A 19,026-nucleotide genomic window follows, 5' to 3' on the forward strand; every position below is an offset into this window, starting at 1 on the left:
ACACACTGCTTGTAAACCCGTTTTATACATGTCATCATCCTCTTTAATACACTTTAGAATGAATTTAGTTTTTATTTTGAGTTCTTTGTTTTTATTTTTTATTTTTGGTATTTAGTTTTAGTTTTTGGTTTTTGTACACATATGGATAGTGTGAAACTATGTTTAAAATAATGGATATTTTTGTCTTTAGAGTAATATACATAATTATTTTTTAATAAAGAATTAAAAAAATCTACTAACAAATTGTTTTTTAGCTAAAATATATATAAAAAAATGGTTTTGACTTTTATTGAGACTTTTTTTAGTTTTTAACTAACAAAAACTCGAAAAATTTAATTCATTTAAAATCTTAATTAATTATTTTTATATATATTTTTCCACACACACACAAAAAATATTTTTTGTATATTTATATTATGTTTATTTTTGTTCTTTAAAATTATATTTCCTAATTTTTATGTCAATCCTCTATTCAGCCATTCTGTTTGAAATCGAATAAATTTATTTTGACTTAAAATATTATTTATTGAAAAAATAGTTTTTATTTTTCAAATATTTTTATATTCCTTTCAAAATTTTAATTAAATTTAAAAATATTCTACCCAATTATTTTCTAGATTAGATTTTTATTCAAATACGATTATACATTATTTAGTTCCATTCAATATTACATATTCATCAAAGACAAAGACCTAAAATAAACTATTTAAAATTCTCTAAAATCATCGCACTTATTTATAATTTATCCATAGATTGGGATTAAGATGGGCATGATCTATATATATTCTGGTTTTGTTTGGATGATATTGGTGGTTGTAGTTAGTGCGAGGTAATCATGTTTCAAATTGACATGTTAATTTTATATAAAATGATTAATCTCGATATATATATATATATATATATATATATATACAGTTGTAAGATTCCGTGACATAGAAAGAAGACTAACCTAGAATCTACATGCGCCTGTAACCAAACACGATTTTGGGGGAGTGATTAAAAACCCAACCAACATGATTAGACACAAAACACCTTTTAAGCCAACTTGGGGCCAAACACATTATAAGATCATCTGTTTAACTGTTGAACGTTCCTTTCTTGCCTGTCCACCTTGCCCATTTATCACAACATATCTCTAATTCGATTACATTTATTATTATTATTATTATTATTATTATTATTATTATTATTAGAGCAAATACGCAACAACTTTGAAAACGTTGCAATTCATCCTCTCATTTTTAAATCGCATCTCTCTCAAAATCCTGAAGTAAAGTAATACCCAAATGATTTTTCAAGAGAAAAATAAAGAGAGAAAAAAAAAACAAAACATCGGTTTTAAGGTTAATAGGCAAACCCTAATCCTCTAGCCACCACCTTCTTGCCCCTCGTTCTTGCTGCTTATCTCTCTCGAGTCTCGTCATCTCACCCTTTACGGTCTCGCATCCCTCGTCGGCTCGCCCTCTCTCTAGAGTACAGAAAACCCATCGATTCAAACTTGCAACTCGGATTCTCCCATTGCCGACCTCGTACCCAACTCAATCTAGGTACAATGACCCACATGTTTGTGGTCGAATGACTGGCCGGTTATACCAAAGGTTCTTAGGTCAAGCGTTCAACTTCGCATGTGGGGAGAAATTGCGCAATTAAATGTGTTACAAAGATAGCTTCCGGATCTAGAAAAACGTAGGTTGGGCCGGAGACCTAGAAATCTCCTGGTTAACCAAAAAAAAAATCTTCCGTACTCGTGGATATTCCACGGAACCTTCCCCATTAGGAGATTGTCGCATCATAGAGAAATAATATAATTTGAGACAATTTCCATTTTATTGCTTGAAAAAAATTAGACCGTTATGCATATTTTAAACAAGAGATATTTTCTAACTTCTAATAAAATATTTTAATATAGAATTTAATTTATACAAGAATGTGAAACTAAGTGTTATGCCTGTTTAAATCAATCTAATCAAAGTTTCAATAGATATTTTTTTTTAAAAAAAAAAAAAGAGAGAGAGAAGAATTTAAAATAGAAAGGACGAATTTTGGGCTCTTGGCCACTAACGACTTGAAAAGCTATCATGACTGGGTCTAAATTGGACTGTTAAATTTTAATGGGCCCTACGTTTAGGAAAAGCTTAAGGCCCAATAAGGGCCCATGTTAAAATATTTTGAGGATTGACACGTGTGTTTTACTTACACGTGGCAAAAGACACGACAGGTATTGAATGATTGTCTATCATTGTTACCACCACTTACCAAACATCACATCTCCTCCGTTGTACTTTATAGTTTATAATGAGATACGGTTTCTTTCCTTGGACCCACACGTGACATGCTATGTATAAACAATTTGGAGCACGAAGCCAACCATTTTTGTTTTTTTTTTAAAATAGAAAAATGACAAATTATTTATTTCATAATGTTTTTTCTAATATTAAACCTTAGTTCTAACAATTTATTTGTTAAAAACCCAAAATCGAGTTCGAATATAGAACTCAAATGATCTATATTTCTATGGTTTATCTCGAATTACAAATAGATTGTGATGTTAAACTTTATTAGGGATGTTGTAATAAAAATTGATTATTAATACAAATGATACTACTATATATATTTTCTAATGATAACATTTCTATAACTTTCAAATATTGGTAATTTAATTAGTTGACATTGGGTTAGTCATAGGTGTGGACGTAGACATGCGTGCGTGTGGACAAAAGTGGTTTCAAAGCAAAACTCCGACATCTCCCTTCTCTCACCCAAATGGATCTTATCGTACTTCCCCTCTCGTTCTATGTGATCACCACTCGGTTTCCACAAAAATCAATATGAAAGTGTCTCAATTTATAACAAATATTATTATTAGTATGTGTTTCGAATTAAAATCCTATACACTATCCAAAATTAGATGATTCAATTGGTAAAAGATGGCGCAAATATTTTTTCTAACGCATTATGGCATCTCTATCTGAAAAATATATTCATATAGGTTTTCGAAGATTTAGTTAGGTCGATATTATAAAAAATATTATAAACTTCATTTTTTGATTAAATTTAGGACGAAATTTAACATGGATGATCATCGGTTATATTTAGAATTGTAAATTTTGATTGCTAAATATGAAATAATTAATTTTATTAACATCTAACTTAATCTAAAAGTTAATTAGGTGTATTTTATTTTTAATCCAATTAATTGAACTAAAACGAAACATAAAAATAATAAAAGAATCAAAATAATTTTACAATAAATAAATATTTAGAAAAAAATAAATTCAAATCCAATACAAGAAAACTTTTTTTGGTAATCGGATATTCTGGATCAAAATTCAAACTAATTCTGGGATTAAAAATCAATCATGTGATTTTGATTATATACTTTCTCCCCAAATTTAAGATTTGAATTTTAAAACAATCAAATAAGAAATAAAGTTAAACGTACTTTTCTAATTCTATTCATAAAAAAAGTTTATGATATCCGATAACCGAAAAGCAAGTTTTCAAAATTAAAGTATTTATGGAAAAGATTTATTTAATAAATGTTCAACATGGTGTTCTCACGTGAGGGTTGTCATCCCAAGGCCCAAATTCATATCCTCAGGCCCAAAACATATGCATGACTGCCACGTGGACACACCTCATTCATATCCAACGATAACTCCCACGCTAAAAAATGGAAACGGAACATCTCAAAGCCACGCCAACGCGTGATTTCATCATATCCAACGGTTTATAATATGCCACGTGGAAAACTATGAACGGTCGTAAATCACGGAGTCAACTTGTCCGTAATCGTTTATTTCTTTTTCTGGGCCGATTCTTTTGTAGTAAACAATAAATTCTTTTCCTAATTAAAATTATATAATACGTGAAAATCGAATTGAACCGACAAAAATAATATAAAAATTGAAAAGATAAACTTAAAAAATATAAAATATTGTAAAATGGTACGTGTGCGAAAAATTATTTAAAATAATAAACATTTTTAATTCAATCAAAATACACATGAAAATTAAATAAATTTCGAAACAAACCAAAACTTATTAGTAATTGAAATAAATGTCATGTTTATAAAATTAAAATAATCCAATGAAAATATAACTAAACTACTAAAATATAATCAAACGAGAAAGGTACAATCTTTAGTGTGACTGTTAAATTTGTCTCACTATTACAATGCTACATTTAAAATTTTTCTTTTATTTCCTCGAACTATTAAAAACTCTTTTAATGTAAAAAAAAAAACAAAAGATTAATTGCTTTCAACAAATCCCCCACTCTCTCGCTCTAGAAAAACCCATGTTTATCTCTGTGTTGTTAGTACCTCTGTCTCTCTCTCTAGAAAGCAAAGTCACTGAAATGTGCTTGTAAGAAAGAAATGCTGTCTCCGACGCCATTGCCACTCTTCTGTGCTTTGCTTCTATGTTTACCGGTCGCCGTCGTATTCACCTTCCGGCGAGAACCCATCGGCCACAAATTTCCGGCAAAGGTTCCTTCTCCGCCGCCGTTGCCCGAGGATGACGAGTCTCTTCTCCGCCTCGCCTCTCGGGTGAACCCGAATCCGCCTGCCGGGTCGACCCGGAAAGTCGCCTTCGTGTTCCTGACGACGACGCCTCTCCCTTTTGCGCCTCTCTGGGAGATTTTCTTCAATGGAAGCTCCAAGGATCTGTACAATGTCTACGTCCACGCCGACCCGACCCGGGATTACGACCCACCTTTCTCGGGTCTGTTCGCTAACCGGGTCATCCCCTCTAAGCCTTCGCTCCGATTTACCCCAACCCTCGCCTCGGCGGCGCGTAGGCTGCTCGCTCACGCGCTCCTCCACGACCCGCGAAATTCCATGTTTGCCCTTGTCTCCCCTTCCTGCGTACCGATTCACTCGTTCGATTTCATCTACAAAAACCTGGTTTCATCTCGGAAGAGGTCAGTTCGACCGGTGGGCGGCGCGTGGGTCGGACGCGATGCTCCCGGAGGTGAAGCTTGAAGACTTTCGGATCGGGTCGCAGTTCTGGGTTTTGACCCGTGTCCACGCGCGTACGGTGGCGCGTGACCGGAGGATCTGGGCGAGGTTCGACAGGCCCTGCGTGAGGGAGGACACGTGTTACCCGGAGGAGAATTACTTTCCGACGCTCCTGAGCATGCGGGATCCACGTGGCCTTGTCCCGGCGACTCTAACCCACGTTGACTGGTCGGTCAACGACGGCGGTCACCCGCGGATGTACGAGCCGGATGAGGTGGTGCCTGAGCTTATCCGACGGCTGAGGATGACGCGGCTGAGGTACGGTGGGGATGGAATCAACGGCTCTGATTGGTCCGTGATGAAGCGGAAGGATCCCTTCCTGTTCGCCAGGAAATTCTCGCCAGCGGCGGCGGAGCCTTTGATGGCTATGGCGAGGAATGTGTTGTTCAATGACTCCGCCGGCGGCGCGTGAAACCCACCGCCAATGGCTTTATTGTAAATTTTTAGTTTTTTTTTTGGTTTTAGCAAAGGGAAATTGTAATTTAATATATGGAAAAAAGAAGCTGGGAAGAACAAAAAAAACCCAGTCTTCTGTTGAGTCGACTCGTCCAACTCGGTTCCATCCATCTTCTTAACTCATAACTTTAGGTTAAGCCTAACATTTACACATAATCTTAATTTGCACCGACCAGTATAATTAATTCTCCGACTGGTATAAAGTACCCTCGGGTTCAACGCCTCAAAAAATATTTATAACAACACAAACAAATGGTAACATTCCGTCATATGACCTTTAAAATTTGTGCACGTATGTATATATATATATATATATATAGTTGGGATACGTATATACGCATACAAACAAATGTTTTTATTTAATGAAAAAAATATGAAAATTTTTAAAATTTGGGGTAATATTAATTCTGAATTTGTAGGTACGTCTATTCATTCATTTTTATTTTTAAACATAATAATTTCTAAATTTGCTTAATATTTTTATAATCATTCATACCACCACTAATTGATTGATCAATCATCTTGACGTGTGACATGTCGAGACAAATCAGTAAAGGATGCCACGTAAGCAGAACCGGTCTGTTAGACCCAGTTCCTATTCATATGTAAATTAGGTTTAATCATCGGATCATAAATAAACCGGATTTAAGCGAAACTGCAAGTTCGAGAATAAATAGACGTACCTACAAATTTAGAAATTAATATTACACCAAATTCCAAGTTGAAGAATTTTTAAATATTTTTTTCTTTTATTTCATTTAATATATTGGGTTATTTTTTTTATATAATTTCATTTACAGACGTGTTATAACCGAGTTAAAAGTTAAAACTATAATATAATAAACAAAAAATGATTGAATTTTACATTAACTTCAATAAGTAAAAATTTAATGTCTAATTCTTCTACTGCTATATGCTTAATTATGTAATTGAATTACATTATAAAAGGAATATACTTTTAACACAATTTTTCATATAATTTTACACACAAAAAACTACAATTATGTTTTGTCATATTTTAGTATATAAATTAGAATGATAGTAAAAATGAAAATTATACAGTTGTAATTATAATTGTTATAATTAAAATGTTATGATCAAAACAACCAAAAAATTTGAGAGGGAATATATATTCATTGAGGGAATCCAACGGCGAGAGATCTAATTTTGTTTGGACGATGTCTTCATTCTGAGTTTAATGAGTTTTGAATATATAAAATAAAAATTACATAAATATAACTTTTTAAAATAAATACTTGTATTATTGAATCTTTTCAACTCATAATTGTAGATTATTGGTGTAAACATTCATTTATTTATTTTTAAAAATTTTTAAAATCGTGTTAAGGGTTTTTTCCTTGCTTTTTTTCTTCTTCTTCTAATGGTTAGAAATTAAAGGAAAAAAAAAAGGGGTGTTGGGGTTAGGGGGCGAGGAAAGGAATAAAGGCATTTGGAAGGGACGAATTGGATAGCTTTTGTATCATCATCATTGCACAAAATCCCATATCATCAATTATCAAATTCATAACTAAGTTTAGCTATGCAATATAATTAAAATGTCTAAATATATAATTATAACTTTATACTCCTTGTCTCATGCTCTATCATCATTTCTTTACTCTCTTTGACTCGGATTATCCACCGAAATCCAACCTAAAAGATCGTGTTTTCAACGTCACCCAATAGGCAAATACTCGAAGTTTTGGATATTCCCACCTGATGCACATTCTACAACTACATTTTCATCTTTTTAAATTTGTGTATGGATTAATTCACTAACTCATTTAGATTTGTTTTCATTAACAATGAGTGTGCTAGATGGGCTTGTTCTTAATTTTTTTTTTTCGGAACGGAAACACTTGGAAATGAATATTGATTTGGTCCAAACACAAGATTTCAAGCTCATAAAACCCACAAATCAAATCCAAAACTCGTATAGACAATATTAACGATGAAAATGATTTTCAAAATAGCTAGAAATGGCATTCCAACTCCCCTAGTCAAATTCGACGGTCAAAGTCTTTATTATCTCTCGTCTACATATAATTTCTTTATTAGTTTTTAGTATATTTACTTAATTTAGTCAACGGTAATTACTTTATCTTTACCTATAAATATAAGTATGGTGACACAAATCATTTTATGAATAGAGAGATATTCAGGACAGTTTTTTTAGAACTATTTTGCATGTATCGAATTTCAATCCCTTAGAACTGGTCTTAAGAAGAAGAGACGATTTTCTTATGTTATGGCTAAGAATTAGGATAGCGAAAATAGTGATAGCTACATGTTGTTGATTGAGTGGGTTACTTTGCTTTGTTTCCATACAGATGTGGGTTTATATCCTCTGAAAGAAAAATTCTTCTCCCAAGTGTTTTAAAGCATAAACTAAAGTCCTCTAAGATTGGTTTCAGTGTCGGTGTAATTGTGAGCTAGGGACTTGTCATTTTACCCTTATGGATATGCTGTTGTTTTTGTAGCCACCGCGGTATATCTAGCAACCATTGGCCGAACTGATAATTCTGTCGCAATTCTCCGCTTTGTTTTCTACTGGAATTATCCTCCTGCAAGTCTAATATATCTTTCTAGGTAAAAAAGAGTGGCTTGAAGAGTTTCGGCCTTATGTGGTGCATCGGCAATCCAACAAATCATAAATCTGGCTAAACTCACGGAGGAGTTGTAATGAACCTGTGAAAGTCCTATATTGCTTGTATGGACATTTATCTCTGGCTAGACTTTCCTTACATCATGTCTCCCCGGGTTTCCCATGGTCTGGCTAATGTGATACCTTTTCCTTATCCCTTTTGCTCCAGTTCGAGTTCGGTCTGGTCGGCTTGGTTTTTAATTGGAACGCCGAACAACGATTATCCGCTTTTTTTGTATACATATATTTTTTTTTGTTTTGGAATATATTGTATATGCAAAATCCAGTTAATCACTAAACAGAATCTTAAAACTCATCTGCACATAAAATCTCAATTACCAGTTCGTCTGCGTTGGTAAGTATAGGTAGTCCGATTACCCAATATATTAAAGAAAAAAAAAATAATCTCAATTCGTGGGGTAGGTATCTTACGGAAGAAAAACATCTGCCGAAGAATCTCCACCGGTACAAGCGCCTGAAAAAAGTTGAGACCCTTAACCCCTTATTCTCTCCCAAGTATCTCTCTCTCTCTCTCTCTCTCTCTCTCTCTCTCTCTCTCTCGTCCTCTTCCTAGGAAATAGGAATCATTCTTATATCTTGCTCCATGCCCTCTGATCTCTCATTCCATCCCTTCTCCGCCTTTGATTTCCCTCCGTCCTACGGTTGATGAGTCCCGGAAAGTTTCCGTTTCTGGGTTGCCGATGGACGTTCCTCGCCGTTCTCTCGCTGCCGCTCTTTCTCCTCTCCGGCTCATCGACGGCTTCCCCCGTCGGACCAGCTTCTCCTATGACATGATTCCCGAGGAGCCGATCAAGCTCCATGTTCTCAAGCTGGATGGATCTTCCTTCGGTACTGTTCCTCTTCCGTTCGTTCGTTTGATTGAATGAAGCAATTTCGGAATTTCGCTCCAGTGTTCAATGTTTGACTGATGACGGAAGTGAAAGTCCAGGAGCTGATAAAGCTTGGACTGGTCACCTGTACTAGCCCTCCTAGTGATGGGCTTGGGATCTTTTCTCTGTTGTTGTTTGTTGTTTGGTTTCCGAGAAAATTAGCCTCGTTCCGAAATTAGATAACACGATTATGATGGATATGGGTTTTTGCAGATATCAATGTGCTGAAGATAGCCACCGTACGGGAGCTCAAGATGGCCGTGGAGGATGCCTTCAGCCACATTCCGAACACAGGCCCCGGCAAGGTTTCATGGTACATTGTCTTTCCGATTTGCCCGGATTCGGAATCCATTTATATACATTTCTGTAAGGAATAGTAAGATCACTGCTGGGTTTTGAGATATTGAGTAACAACTAAAACAACTTCTTGTGATAACTTCATCTGGATGAAGGCCACATGTCTGGGCACAATTCTGCTTATGCTATGAAGGCCACAGGCTAATCAACGAGACTGATTACATCGCAGAATTTGGCATTAAGGACGGCAATCAGGTTTGAAATCAGTTCTTTTCTGTGTTTCTTGAGTTTCCCGGCTTTTGATTACTTCTATATGCAAGGACGGCGAGTAAGTTACTATGCAGATCATGTTTATGTTTCTCGTTTGGTCTTTTCGTCATATAGAACAGAACTGCATTGGCAATTGAGTAGCCAGTTTCAACAATTCAATTGACTTTGCTACAAACTTGTGTTTCCAGTTGATTCCAATTCGGTTCTCTGTCATCTCTTCCCGTATAATTTGTTGCAAAAAACACATATTTAAGCGATATAGGTTCAGATTTTGACAATGCACTTCCCTTCGGTCTGATCCCCGATCATTTGGACGGTGTTTTGTGCAGCTTAAGTTTATCCGGCATATCTCAAACCACTGCTTCCTGACGAAGAAGCAGGCGAAGACACGGATATCTTCTCCTAGACATCAACCGAAACTGTAAGGATCTCTCGACACATGAAACTTCTCTTTCAACCATATATGATCATCTGGAGCTTCCATTAACAAATGTGATTCTGATAGACTCCTAGATTATTGGGTTTTTATTGTTTTTAGAACCTTTTAGGGAAGAGTCTTGCATTTAATATGAACTTACAACAAATTTCTATATTGTTCTCGAAGTTTAAGACAAATGTTGATCAAAAGAACAGTGGGAGGTTGAATACACCTCCTCTTGTAAACACGGTTCCTAAACTCCGTTAAAGTTTAGATTTTTCTCCTATAGGCTCGTTCACGAACCTATAGATTCCTACCGGTCTTTCTGCTCGAAACCCGGGATTTTTCAGATCGATAAACGATTCATCTTTTCGACTGTACAGGTTCTCGCCCACTCCGAAAGCACGGAGAAAGAAGGGAGGAGGATTCCGAGAAGACGGTGGCGAGACCATCACACGGATCAAACCGAGCTTTCTTGCAACAACCGTGGGCGGTTTGATCTCTTACGGTTCGATGCCTGGATACAGGGGAACCAAACACAAGTCCGAGGTTACTTCGTCTTCTCCGAAAAAACGCGGTTTTCTGAAAAAAATGGTGATGAGGTTCGGGTTCAAGTGCTATTCGGAGAATGATGTGTGGAACAGGAGACTCATCTCCCAAACATAAAAAAAAAAAAAAAACCCTCTGCTTCTTCTTCATGTGTTTTTTTTTTGTAAGAAATTTTGTTGACTTCTGAGTTATGGTTAGTGTCTTTATCTAATACTGAAAACTTCACACTGTGCAAATAAGGAAACGTTTGTTTGGCGTAGCGTTTGCGATTGCGTTTTCTGCCAAACGCGGTTTGTTTCCAAAACGCAATCTATGTACAAATAAACTCATCATCCTTTCCTTTACATGGAAATAATTTAATAGAAAATTAAATCTATGCCAAAACGTGGTCTATTTTCTATGTTTTTCCCTTGAGAATTCAACATAATTCTATGGTTGCTCATCTTGATTATATAAGAAAAAAATATGCACGTATTTCAACATAATTTAATTTAAAAGTTTTGATATTATTTTTTAAATTTAAATTAACTAAATTGAGATTAAACATCAAAGTAAATTATAAGGTTAAAAATAATTTTTTTAATAGAAAACATAACTCAAAATCAATTGTGAACTTTTCAAAATGAAATAATGAAATCAAACTAAATAGATAATTGTCAAAAACACCATGTGTAGATTGTAGATAAAAATTAAAATTTCTTTGTTATAGTTTAAAGAAAGATTTTATTTTGTTTTAATTTCTCTTGGAAAATTCATATTGTTTTCTTAAAAAAAAAAAAAAAAAAAAAAAAATCGGCTACATTCACCACAGCCTCTCCCTTTTGTGTGGCAAAGAAAGAAGATAACCTTCTTCTCGACAGTGCAAGAAAATCTCTCCTCTCTCTCTCTCTCAATCTCTCTCCCACATACCACACAGAGACCAGTTCGAGAGCTTCTCCCGAAAGCTGCAGCCATGGCGAACACGATCATGGCTTCCTCCAAACCCTTAATCTCCCTCTCCTCCAACCAACCCAGCCGTTTCCAAATCCCTAAACAACCCCCCCCAGATCCCCACCCCCAAGCCCTCCGTCGGCCGCCAGCTCCTCTCCATCTCCTCCGAAACCGCCAAATCCCTGGCCCTGATCGCGGCCATCGCTCCGCCGTCGCTGGCGGAGGAGATGGAGAAGGCGAAGCTGTTCGAGTTCAACCTGACGCTGCCGATAATAATGGTGGAGTTCCTGGTTCTGATGTTCGCCCTCGACAAGGTCTACTTCACTCCGCTTGGGAAATTCATGGACGAGAGAGACGCGGCGATCAAGGAGAAGCTGGCGAGCGTGAAGGACACGTCCGCGGAGGTTAAGGAGCTCGACGATCAGGCGGCCGCCGTGATGAAGGCCGCGAGGGCGGAGATCTCCGCCGCTCTGAACAAGATGAAGAAGGAGACTCAGGTATGATACGGATTGAAGATATGATGATTTTGATGAATGGGAATCTGAAAATTTTGGGATTGAATCCGGCAGGCGGAGGTGGAGGAGAAACTGGGGGAGGGAAGGAAGACGGTGGAAGCAGAGTTGCAAGAAGCGCTGGCGAAACTGGAGAAGCAGAAGGAAGAAACCATTAAAGCGCTCGACTCTCAGATCGCTGCTCTCAGTCAAGACATCGTCAACAAGGTTCTTCCTTCTTCTTAACCCATTCTGTCGCTCTTGTACTCATTTGCAAAGGTTGCTGTAAATCTCTCTCTCTCTCTCCCCCCCCCCCCCCTTATAAATATATAATGTAATAATTACATCCATATATTATCAGCATTTGTTTCATTATCATCAACAAAGTCAAGGATTTAAATTAATTAGTTTTCCCGTTGCCGTCTTAAAATAAATAACTTGGATCACATATGATTGAAAGAAAAACCATCCGACGGTCGAAAGGGTCGTCGCCCTCGTGGTTGAGTCGAATAATGTAATAATATATTGTTCTAAAGGGAAAAAAAAAAGAACAAGTTGAAGTGTTGACGATTTGGGTCCCTCGGAGAAAGTACATACCTGTCTGGCTATAAGTAAAGGGTGTGCATTGAAAGAAAATTCGGATAAAAGAGACAACAAAAGGAAAAAGAAGAAGAAAACTGATTCAGACAAGAAGTAGAAGACAGAGATCCTTTTAATTGAATCGAAAACCGGACAGAGATCGATCTGACTCCTTTTAAGAATATAAAGTTTTTTTTTTGTTTTATTTAATACAACAACGTTGGGTTCATTGAGACTCAAAAGACAATAAAACCAAAGTGGTTTAGTAGAGTGCAGTTAAAATTCGATTCAGTTTCTTATGCGAAATTCGGTTCTCTATAAATAATATCGGATTTTTGGGTTATGACGGTTCGATTCGAATTTTTGGGTTATGAAGAACCGTATCGAAATGCACCATCCCTCCTTATTGTCACTTTGGTAAGAAGGCAAATCCATTGTCTTTTGTTTGAAGTTTTATGAATACTAATCACAAATGCTTCACGATACGATCAAATACAAAATTTGCACCATATGCTTATTCATTCGTCCAAAGAGTCTATAACGTTATATTTACAGAAACCCACCGGTTACTTGATAAAATAAAAATGGCGGCTTTCATTTGTGACTTACCTATCTATCCGATTTCACCGTTGCCATTGCTGCCGTCATCGTTTGTCGAATCCGTCACTGCGTCTGTTCCGATAGCAAGGATCATCGGGGAATTCAACCTGTTTTCTCAGTTTTGCATTCTCGGAGAAGACATCTGCCAGTATCTTCCACAGCTCGGCATCCATGATTCTTGTTTCAGAGTCGATGCTGAGAGAGTTATCGACGTTCTGAGTTGCGGTTTCATCACACCCGGTAAGTGATATAAATACATGAGCTCTTAACGCGTACATACATTATCCACGAGACATGGATTATATATCAAACCCGGTAAACCTTGGATGTAACTGAGTAAATGTAATCGAGATGGTAGAAGGAGAAGAACCAATACCTCTTCAATTTGTTCATCCACCAACAAATTAATGTTGTGCTCTTTGAACCGGTCCTGCAGGATTCTGCAGTCACTGAGGAGCTTTTTCCTTGCAGCTAGTTCGTTCTCGAGTGATCTTCTTTCTTCTCGGAGGAGTTTCTGCAATGTGTAGACATGTTTTCACTCGATTATGTTTTCCATCTCCTGATTCTCTAACAAAATGTAGAGTAAATTCATGCAGATTGCAGAAGCAGAAAGTTGCAAATGTACCTCAGCTTCAGACTTTTCTGTAAGAGACTGATTCAACTCCTTTTCCAGTTCCACATGAGAGCGTCCCAGAGATTTAACCTCCTTGACAAGAGACTGATGTCTCTGCTTTCGATTTTGCTTCCACTTCTTCATACTGCCTTGATAGATCCTTCTGTTTCTGTTTCTGTTTCGTGGCATCCAATTCTTGCAAAACTCGTATCTCTCGGGACTAGTAGAGTTTCCACTCGGCTCTGCATGTGAGTTTTTCCATCCTGTAGTGATTGTATCAGTGTGCTTCTCTAACAGCGAGAAACTATATCACATATACCCACCCTATGCAGATTCCGACCCATTTTTTTTCCAGGAAGATTTCTACTGGGAAAGAAATAACTTCAAATTCATTTACCTGTCTCGAGTTCAGTTTCATTTCCATCTCTAGGGATTTTTGCTTGAGTTCTTCCATGTCCCACTGCATCTGGGTAAATCTCTCTCTCTCCATCATAATAGCTTGCTCCAAATTTTCTTTGTTTCTCTGTTTTGTAGTTTCCAGTTCCACCTCCAAGTCATTAACCTGAGCAGGGAAAATAAGACTACAAATTATTCACCCAGAACAAAAAAAGAGATAAATATAAGGATGTTCATTACGGGAGCGGATAAATATAGTTTGTGGACTACAAATTATTCTACAAACTACACACCGCATAATTATGTACCTTCTTGTTAAGGTAATCCTTCACAGCTATTTCTCGGTTCAATCTTGCTATAAGATCCTCCATATTTGTGTTTGCATTGATGAGTCTCTGATACATGGTCAACATAATCCTGTTCAATTTGTTACGCAGTTCCAGAGGAAGAACAATTTGTGCATCACCCTTCGACGTCGGGTTACCAACAATCCCGGGGGGAAATTGAAACACCAGGAACTTCATGTAGGTCCAGGTGGCCATTACCTCTTGAGCTTGGTATACGATAGATGGACATGTCGTTGGCTTGTGGAAGAAATCCTTCAGTACTGCCAGTAGACAGCTTTCTATCATGCACCAGAGTGTGACTTGACTCTGGTTAAGAGAAAGTTTGTGTGCCATTGTCAGCCAGAAATACACGTTCAGAAGCATTTCCAGTGTATATATCCTTCCCTAGGGTATTATTGACATATCTTGAATGGGCTTGATGCTTAGGAAAGTCTGTAAGCTGTTCCAGAATAGGTTGGCCCACAGAGAGACCCTCGTCGATGTTGAACATGCTAAACTTGACAAACTTCTCTATAGGATTTGTTAAATCATCATCCAGAGCTAGATCTTCAATATCGATTTCAGAAATATCATCTTGTCCCAAACTTGGTGATCCAAGCTCAGATGTTTCGTAGATGTCAGCGATTAACTACCACCAGCGCAAAACATGCTCAAGTTTGGGTGAATTAGTGGAGACGAACTCGTGTTGTTTCTTTCATTATTGGTATCAGAAGCATTACCGAAGTCTTGGCATGCTGGAAAAAAATAAAAACCACTTACCATTTTAGACTTGACAAAGCAACAATTGCACTTACCAATGCATGGATTGACTGCATTCCAAATATGTTGATGTGCTATACATTTCTTGTTATAAAGCATATTAAATATGCTATAGAGGCACAAGATATTAACACAATGGAATGGCTCATACCAGACCTAGCAGCAGCTTCTAGTTCAAGAAAGGATGCAACAACAACACTTCTTGACAAATCTATATCAGATAGCAGCTTTGTCATCCACTCCTCCAGAGAGCACCTTCTCTGCAACAAGATCAGGGCTTTAAAAGAATCTATTACTAATGAGGTTAATTGCTTGAATGAATGTCTAACATGATTGCCAAAATTACAAGGCCCTGTCTTCAAAACTACTAGTCAGTGGAGTGGAAATCTGAACCATATTTTCTTGATCCATTTCCAAAATGCAAAACAGAAAGAAAACTTGGGACTAATATCGTTGATTTGTTCATTTAACCTCACAAAAAGATGCATACCTCTTCTAGCATTGCTCTGCTTTTCATATGCATAAGCCCTTTAGGAGGAGCTGATGGAATACTTTTTCTAGGAGATAGTCTTTTAAGCTGCGATGAAAAACAAATTAACACAAATATAACAATGAAAACTTGCAGTCAAATTATTAATACGAATCAAATTTATAATCTCATGGAGAAAGAAAGACTCGAGATTTGCAATGATAAAAATTCAACAAGAACAAAATCGTACGTCGGCCAATAGCTTCAGAAAATCATTAAATCTTCTCAATACTCCTCGCATTAAAGTAACACCTTCTGGGGATTGTACAGCTACCTGAAACCTGTAAAACTGTTCCTTGAAAATGTTTAAAAAATGAGCAGGTAACAACTAGACGTTGGAAAAACTTATGAAATACACCACCAAAAACAGTGCAAAGAAAAAGGACAGTCTACAAGAAATCTTAGTGAATACATGAAACCAATATTTACTCATTCAAGTCATCCACAGAAGCACGAGACATAACCAAATCAGTTAAAATATGTTGTTATGAAAAAAGAATGGCTAACCCTTGTACAAAGTTATAAACATCGGATGACCATTATTTAGCTTACCACTAGGGGATCTGAATTTCTTGATTTCGAAAGAACCCATGAGGGTATGGTGACATAATAACTCCATCATGTCCGGGGATCATGAGGCCACACAGTATCTCTACCACTCTGCACAACATAACAAGAGGTTTCAATTTAAACCTTAACTGTTCAATCATCTATGCATAATCACTGAACAAGTTCACTCGGAAACTTGAAGATACAGAAAGTACACTATCAGAAAAGTTCATTCATCTCGAGCATTTCACATGTCACCAATTCCTAGAACTGGGTGCAGTGAAACATCCAAGCTTACCTGATTCTATCAAATATAGGAAGAACTAATATAAATGATAACCATGTAGTCGTTGGCTTCTAGGGAGAAAAACGATGAAGCCGACCTGACCAACGAATCTTACAGATAGAGCAAATACCACTAAGAAGGACTCGGGAAGGATCCGAGTATGTTACTCCACAATGACACATTGTAACCCAACAAAGCTCGAATTGCGATAAACTATGGAATACGAACTGGCACTGGAACTTGATTCTTCAAGAAATAACGCCAGACAAACTCACCCATTTGCGCGGAGGAGGGCTCCAATCCATCCCGAGAGGAAGGGGCGACGAACCATCGTGCTTGTGCTTCGGGGGACTCCGGCTCTGCAACATCTCCACCAAACTCTAACTCTCTGAATCTGATCGCCCGATCACAGACGACCGGAGACGAGATCGAGCACCAGTTCCCGATCGAGAACCCCCAAAATTACCCAACCCAAGGAACGAATTTCAGCAAAAGATGGATCGATGACTAAGAAACCTAGGGTTTTTGGCGTTCGTAGGATCAGGTGAGACCAAAAGTAAAAGAGTCAGATGACGTTTCTCTCACGATTAACTCTCCCCCAGCCTGAATTTCACGGGGAGAAACGGCGGTGATGTGTACTTAACGGGGACGACGGAGGCGGTCTACCGTGTATATACACGCGCACATATACATACACGTATCTCCTCCGCGTGATAAATTCTGTCGTTTATGCGGTCATGAAGGCTTGCCAGTTGCCATTCTGGTTATCTAAGATGGATATGATTAACCGAATGATCTACGATTATATTTCATTAAAATCGATATAAAAATTGACCATTGTAAAAACTAATTTTTAAAACTAGATATTTTTTTATAAATGAAATCGAATTTTAAGATAAAATTGAATATAATTTTAAACACGTGGAACTTTAAAAAAATCAATATAAATTTTAAAACTTCAATAAAATTATTATATAAAATTTTAAAATATTGTCGTAACCCTATATCCATTCTAACGCCGTTACCGGTTCAGTAGATTCGATAATTTGTCATCGCCACGTAAAAAAATATCATATATCATTTTTGTGTACAAAAAACTTCAGTTGATATATATATATATATATATATATATATAATGTACAAATTAATGTGTGTGTATATATATATACATACATATATACATGGACAGTGGGAGACCTACAGACTTAGTTAACTAGAGGCAATTTTATTTTTATTATAAATAATATTAATTTTATGGAGCATTATACAGTTTTATTCAAAATTCTTTATAATTTATGTAAAAAAAAATAATGTTTTTTTAATTGGTTGAGTGGGGACATATACCCCAATAGTACAAAGTGTATGTAGATCTGTCTCTCTGTACATAAATACATGTATACATAGGCGGACCCAATTGGAAATGAATGGGGCATATGCCCCTATTGGTTTGATCAAAAAATTATAATTCCTTTATAAAATTGATCACATTTTACCCAAATTTTATAAATGCTCTCATAGTAAATTATATTTATCATATGATAAATTTAATTTTGCCCCCACTTAGAATTTGTTCTAGGTCCACTATTGTGTATGTGTATATGAGCATGCATATTTATATATGTGTATATGCGTTGTATGTTCATAGAAAAACCATGCATATATTAGTTTATTGATGTGCATTCAAGGCAAGGAGCAATAATGGATGATTAAAAATCATCATACACAATATAATATTATAACATTTAAGTTCACCTGCAAAAAATACCTTATTTCATTAATTATATTGTTATTTCTCATACAATATATATATATATATAAGTATACATGGAACTAAAACAAAGACAGGAAAATATCGGGGAGTTACCCTTTGCGCAAACTTTTAATATGAAGAAGCAACAAGAGTTTAGATAAACACAATGTAAACCTGAAATATATAATATGTTTTTTTATAATATTTTTTTTGTGTTTTAAAATGTGTATACATCCAAATGGTACGTTAGAAAATACAACAGCTGAAACTTTTTACGGTATCTAGTTGGTTTCTATAAAACGTGGAGGCATCTAAAGGTTAAAAATATAAAAATCTACAGAAAATACATACCATATCTATAGGAGAGAATATTTGGATCGTATATCTGTATTTTCTGGTTCTTGTAAGAATTGGAAATGAATGTATATTAATGGTGTTCTTTATGGCAATTTACTTTAGGCGGATTTAAAAAATATATATAAATGGGGCAATCTTAATTTTACTATACAGCAAACATAATTTTAGTATAGGGGCACTTAACAATTTTGTTAAAAATTTATAAATTTTTTAACAAAATTATTATTTTTTAAATAAAACAAACGGGGCATATACCCCCATTCATATCAAATTGGTCCGTCCATAAAAAAATGTGC

The 19,026-nt window shown here is 36.1% G+C and overlaps 3 protein-coding genes, 1 long non-coding RNA gene and 1 pseudogene across 4 annotated transcripts; 4 read left to right on the top strand and 1 right to left on the bottom strand.

The window, feature by feature from the left end:
- The first annotated feature begins 4,135 nt into the window (after positions 1 to 4,135).
- LOC104803840 lies at positions 4,136 to 5,572 on the top strand. Its single transcript, XM_010527916.1, is given in 2 exon segments — positions 4,136 to 4,923; positions 4,925 to 5,572. Coding segments are annotated over 2 exon segments (1,053 nt in total). The 5' UTR covers positions 4,136 to 4,378; the 3' UTR covers positions 5,433 to 5,572.
- Positions 5,573 to 8,583: 3,011 nt separating this feature from the next.
- Positions 8,584 to 10,803, top strand: LOC104803841. Its single transcript, XM_010527917.2, has 5 exons — positions 8,584 to 8,969; positions 9,224 to 9,323; positions 9,463 to 9,562; positions 9,907 to 9,998; positions 10,379 to 10,803. Exons 1-5 carry the CDS (start codon positions 8,822 to 8,824, stop codon positions 10,659 to 10,661), a joined length of 723 nt encoding a protein of 240 aa, XP_010526219.1. The 5' UTR covers positions 8,584 to 8,821; the 3' UTR covers positions 10,662 to 10,803.
- A 576-nt stretch (positions 10,804 to 11,379) lies between these two features.
- Positions 11,380 to 12,279, top strand: LOC104803842 (ATP synthase subunit b', chloroplastic). Its single transcript, XM_010527919.1, is given in 3 exon segments — positions 11,380 to 11,576; positions 11,578 to 11,971; positions 12,044 to 12,279. Coding segments are annotated over 3 exon segments (642 nt in total). The 5' UTR covers positions 11,380 to 11,496; the 3' UTR covers positions 12,212 to 12,279.
- A 648-nt stretch (positions 12,280 to 12,927) lies between these two features.
- LOC104803844 lies at positions 12,928 to 17,350 on the bottom strand (annotated as a pseudogene).
- On the top strand, positions 13,914 to 14,682 carry LOC104803843. The gene is made up of 3 exons (XR_770275.1): positions 13,914 to 14,005; positions 14,292 to 14,473; positions 14,591 to 14,682. It is a non-coding gene; the product is annotated as an uncharacterized LOC104803843 (long non-coding RNA).
- Positions 17,351 to 19,026: the final 1,676 nt, after the last annotated feature.

This window comes from Tarenaya hassleriana, unplaced genomic scaffold, assembly GCF_000463585.1.
Source record: "Tarenaya hassleriana unplaced genomic scaffold, ASM46358v1 Cleome9, whole genome shotgun sequence".
Taxonomy (NCBI): Eukaryota; Viridiplantae; Streptophyta; class Magnoliopsida; order Brassicales; family Cleomaceae; genus Tarenaya; species Tarenaya hassleriana.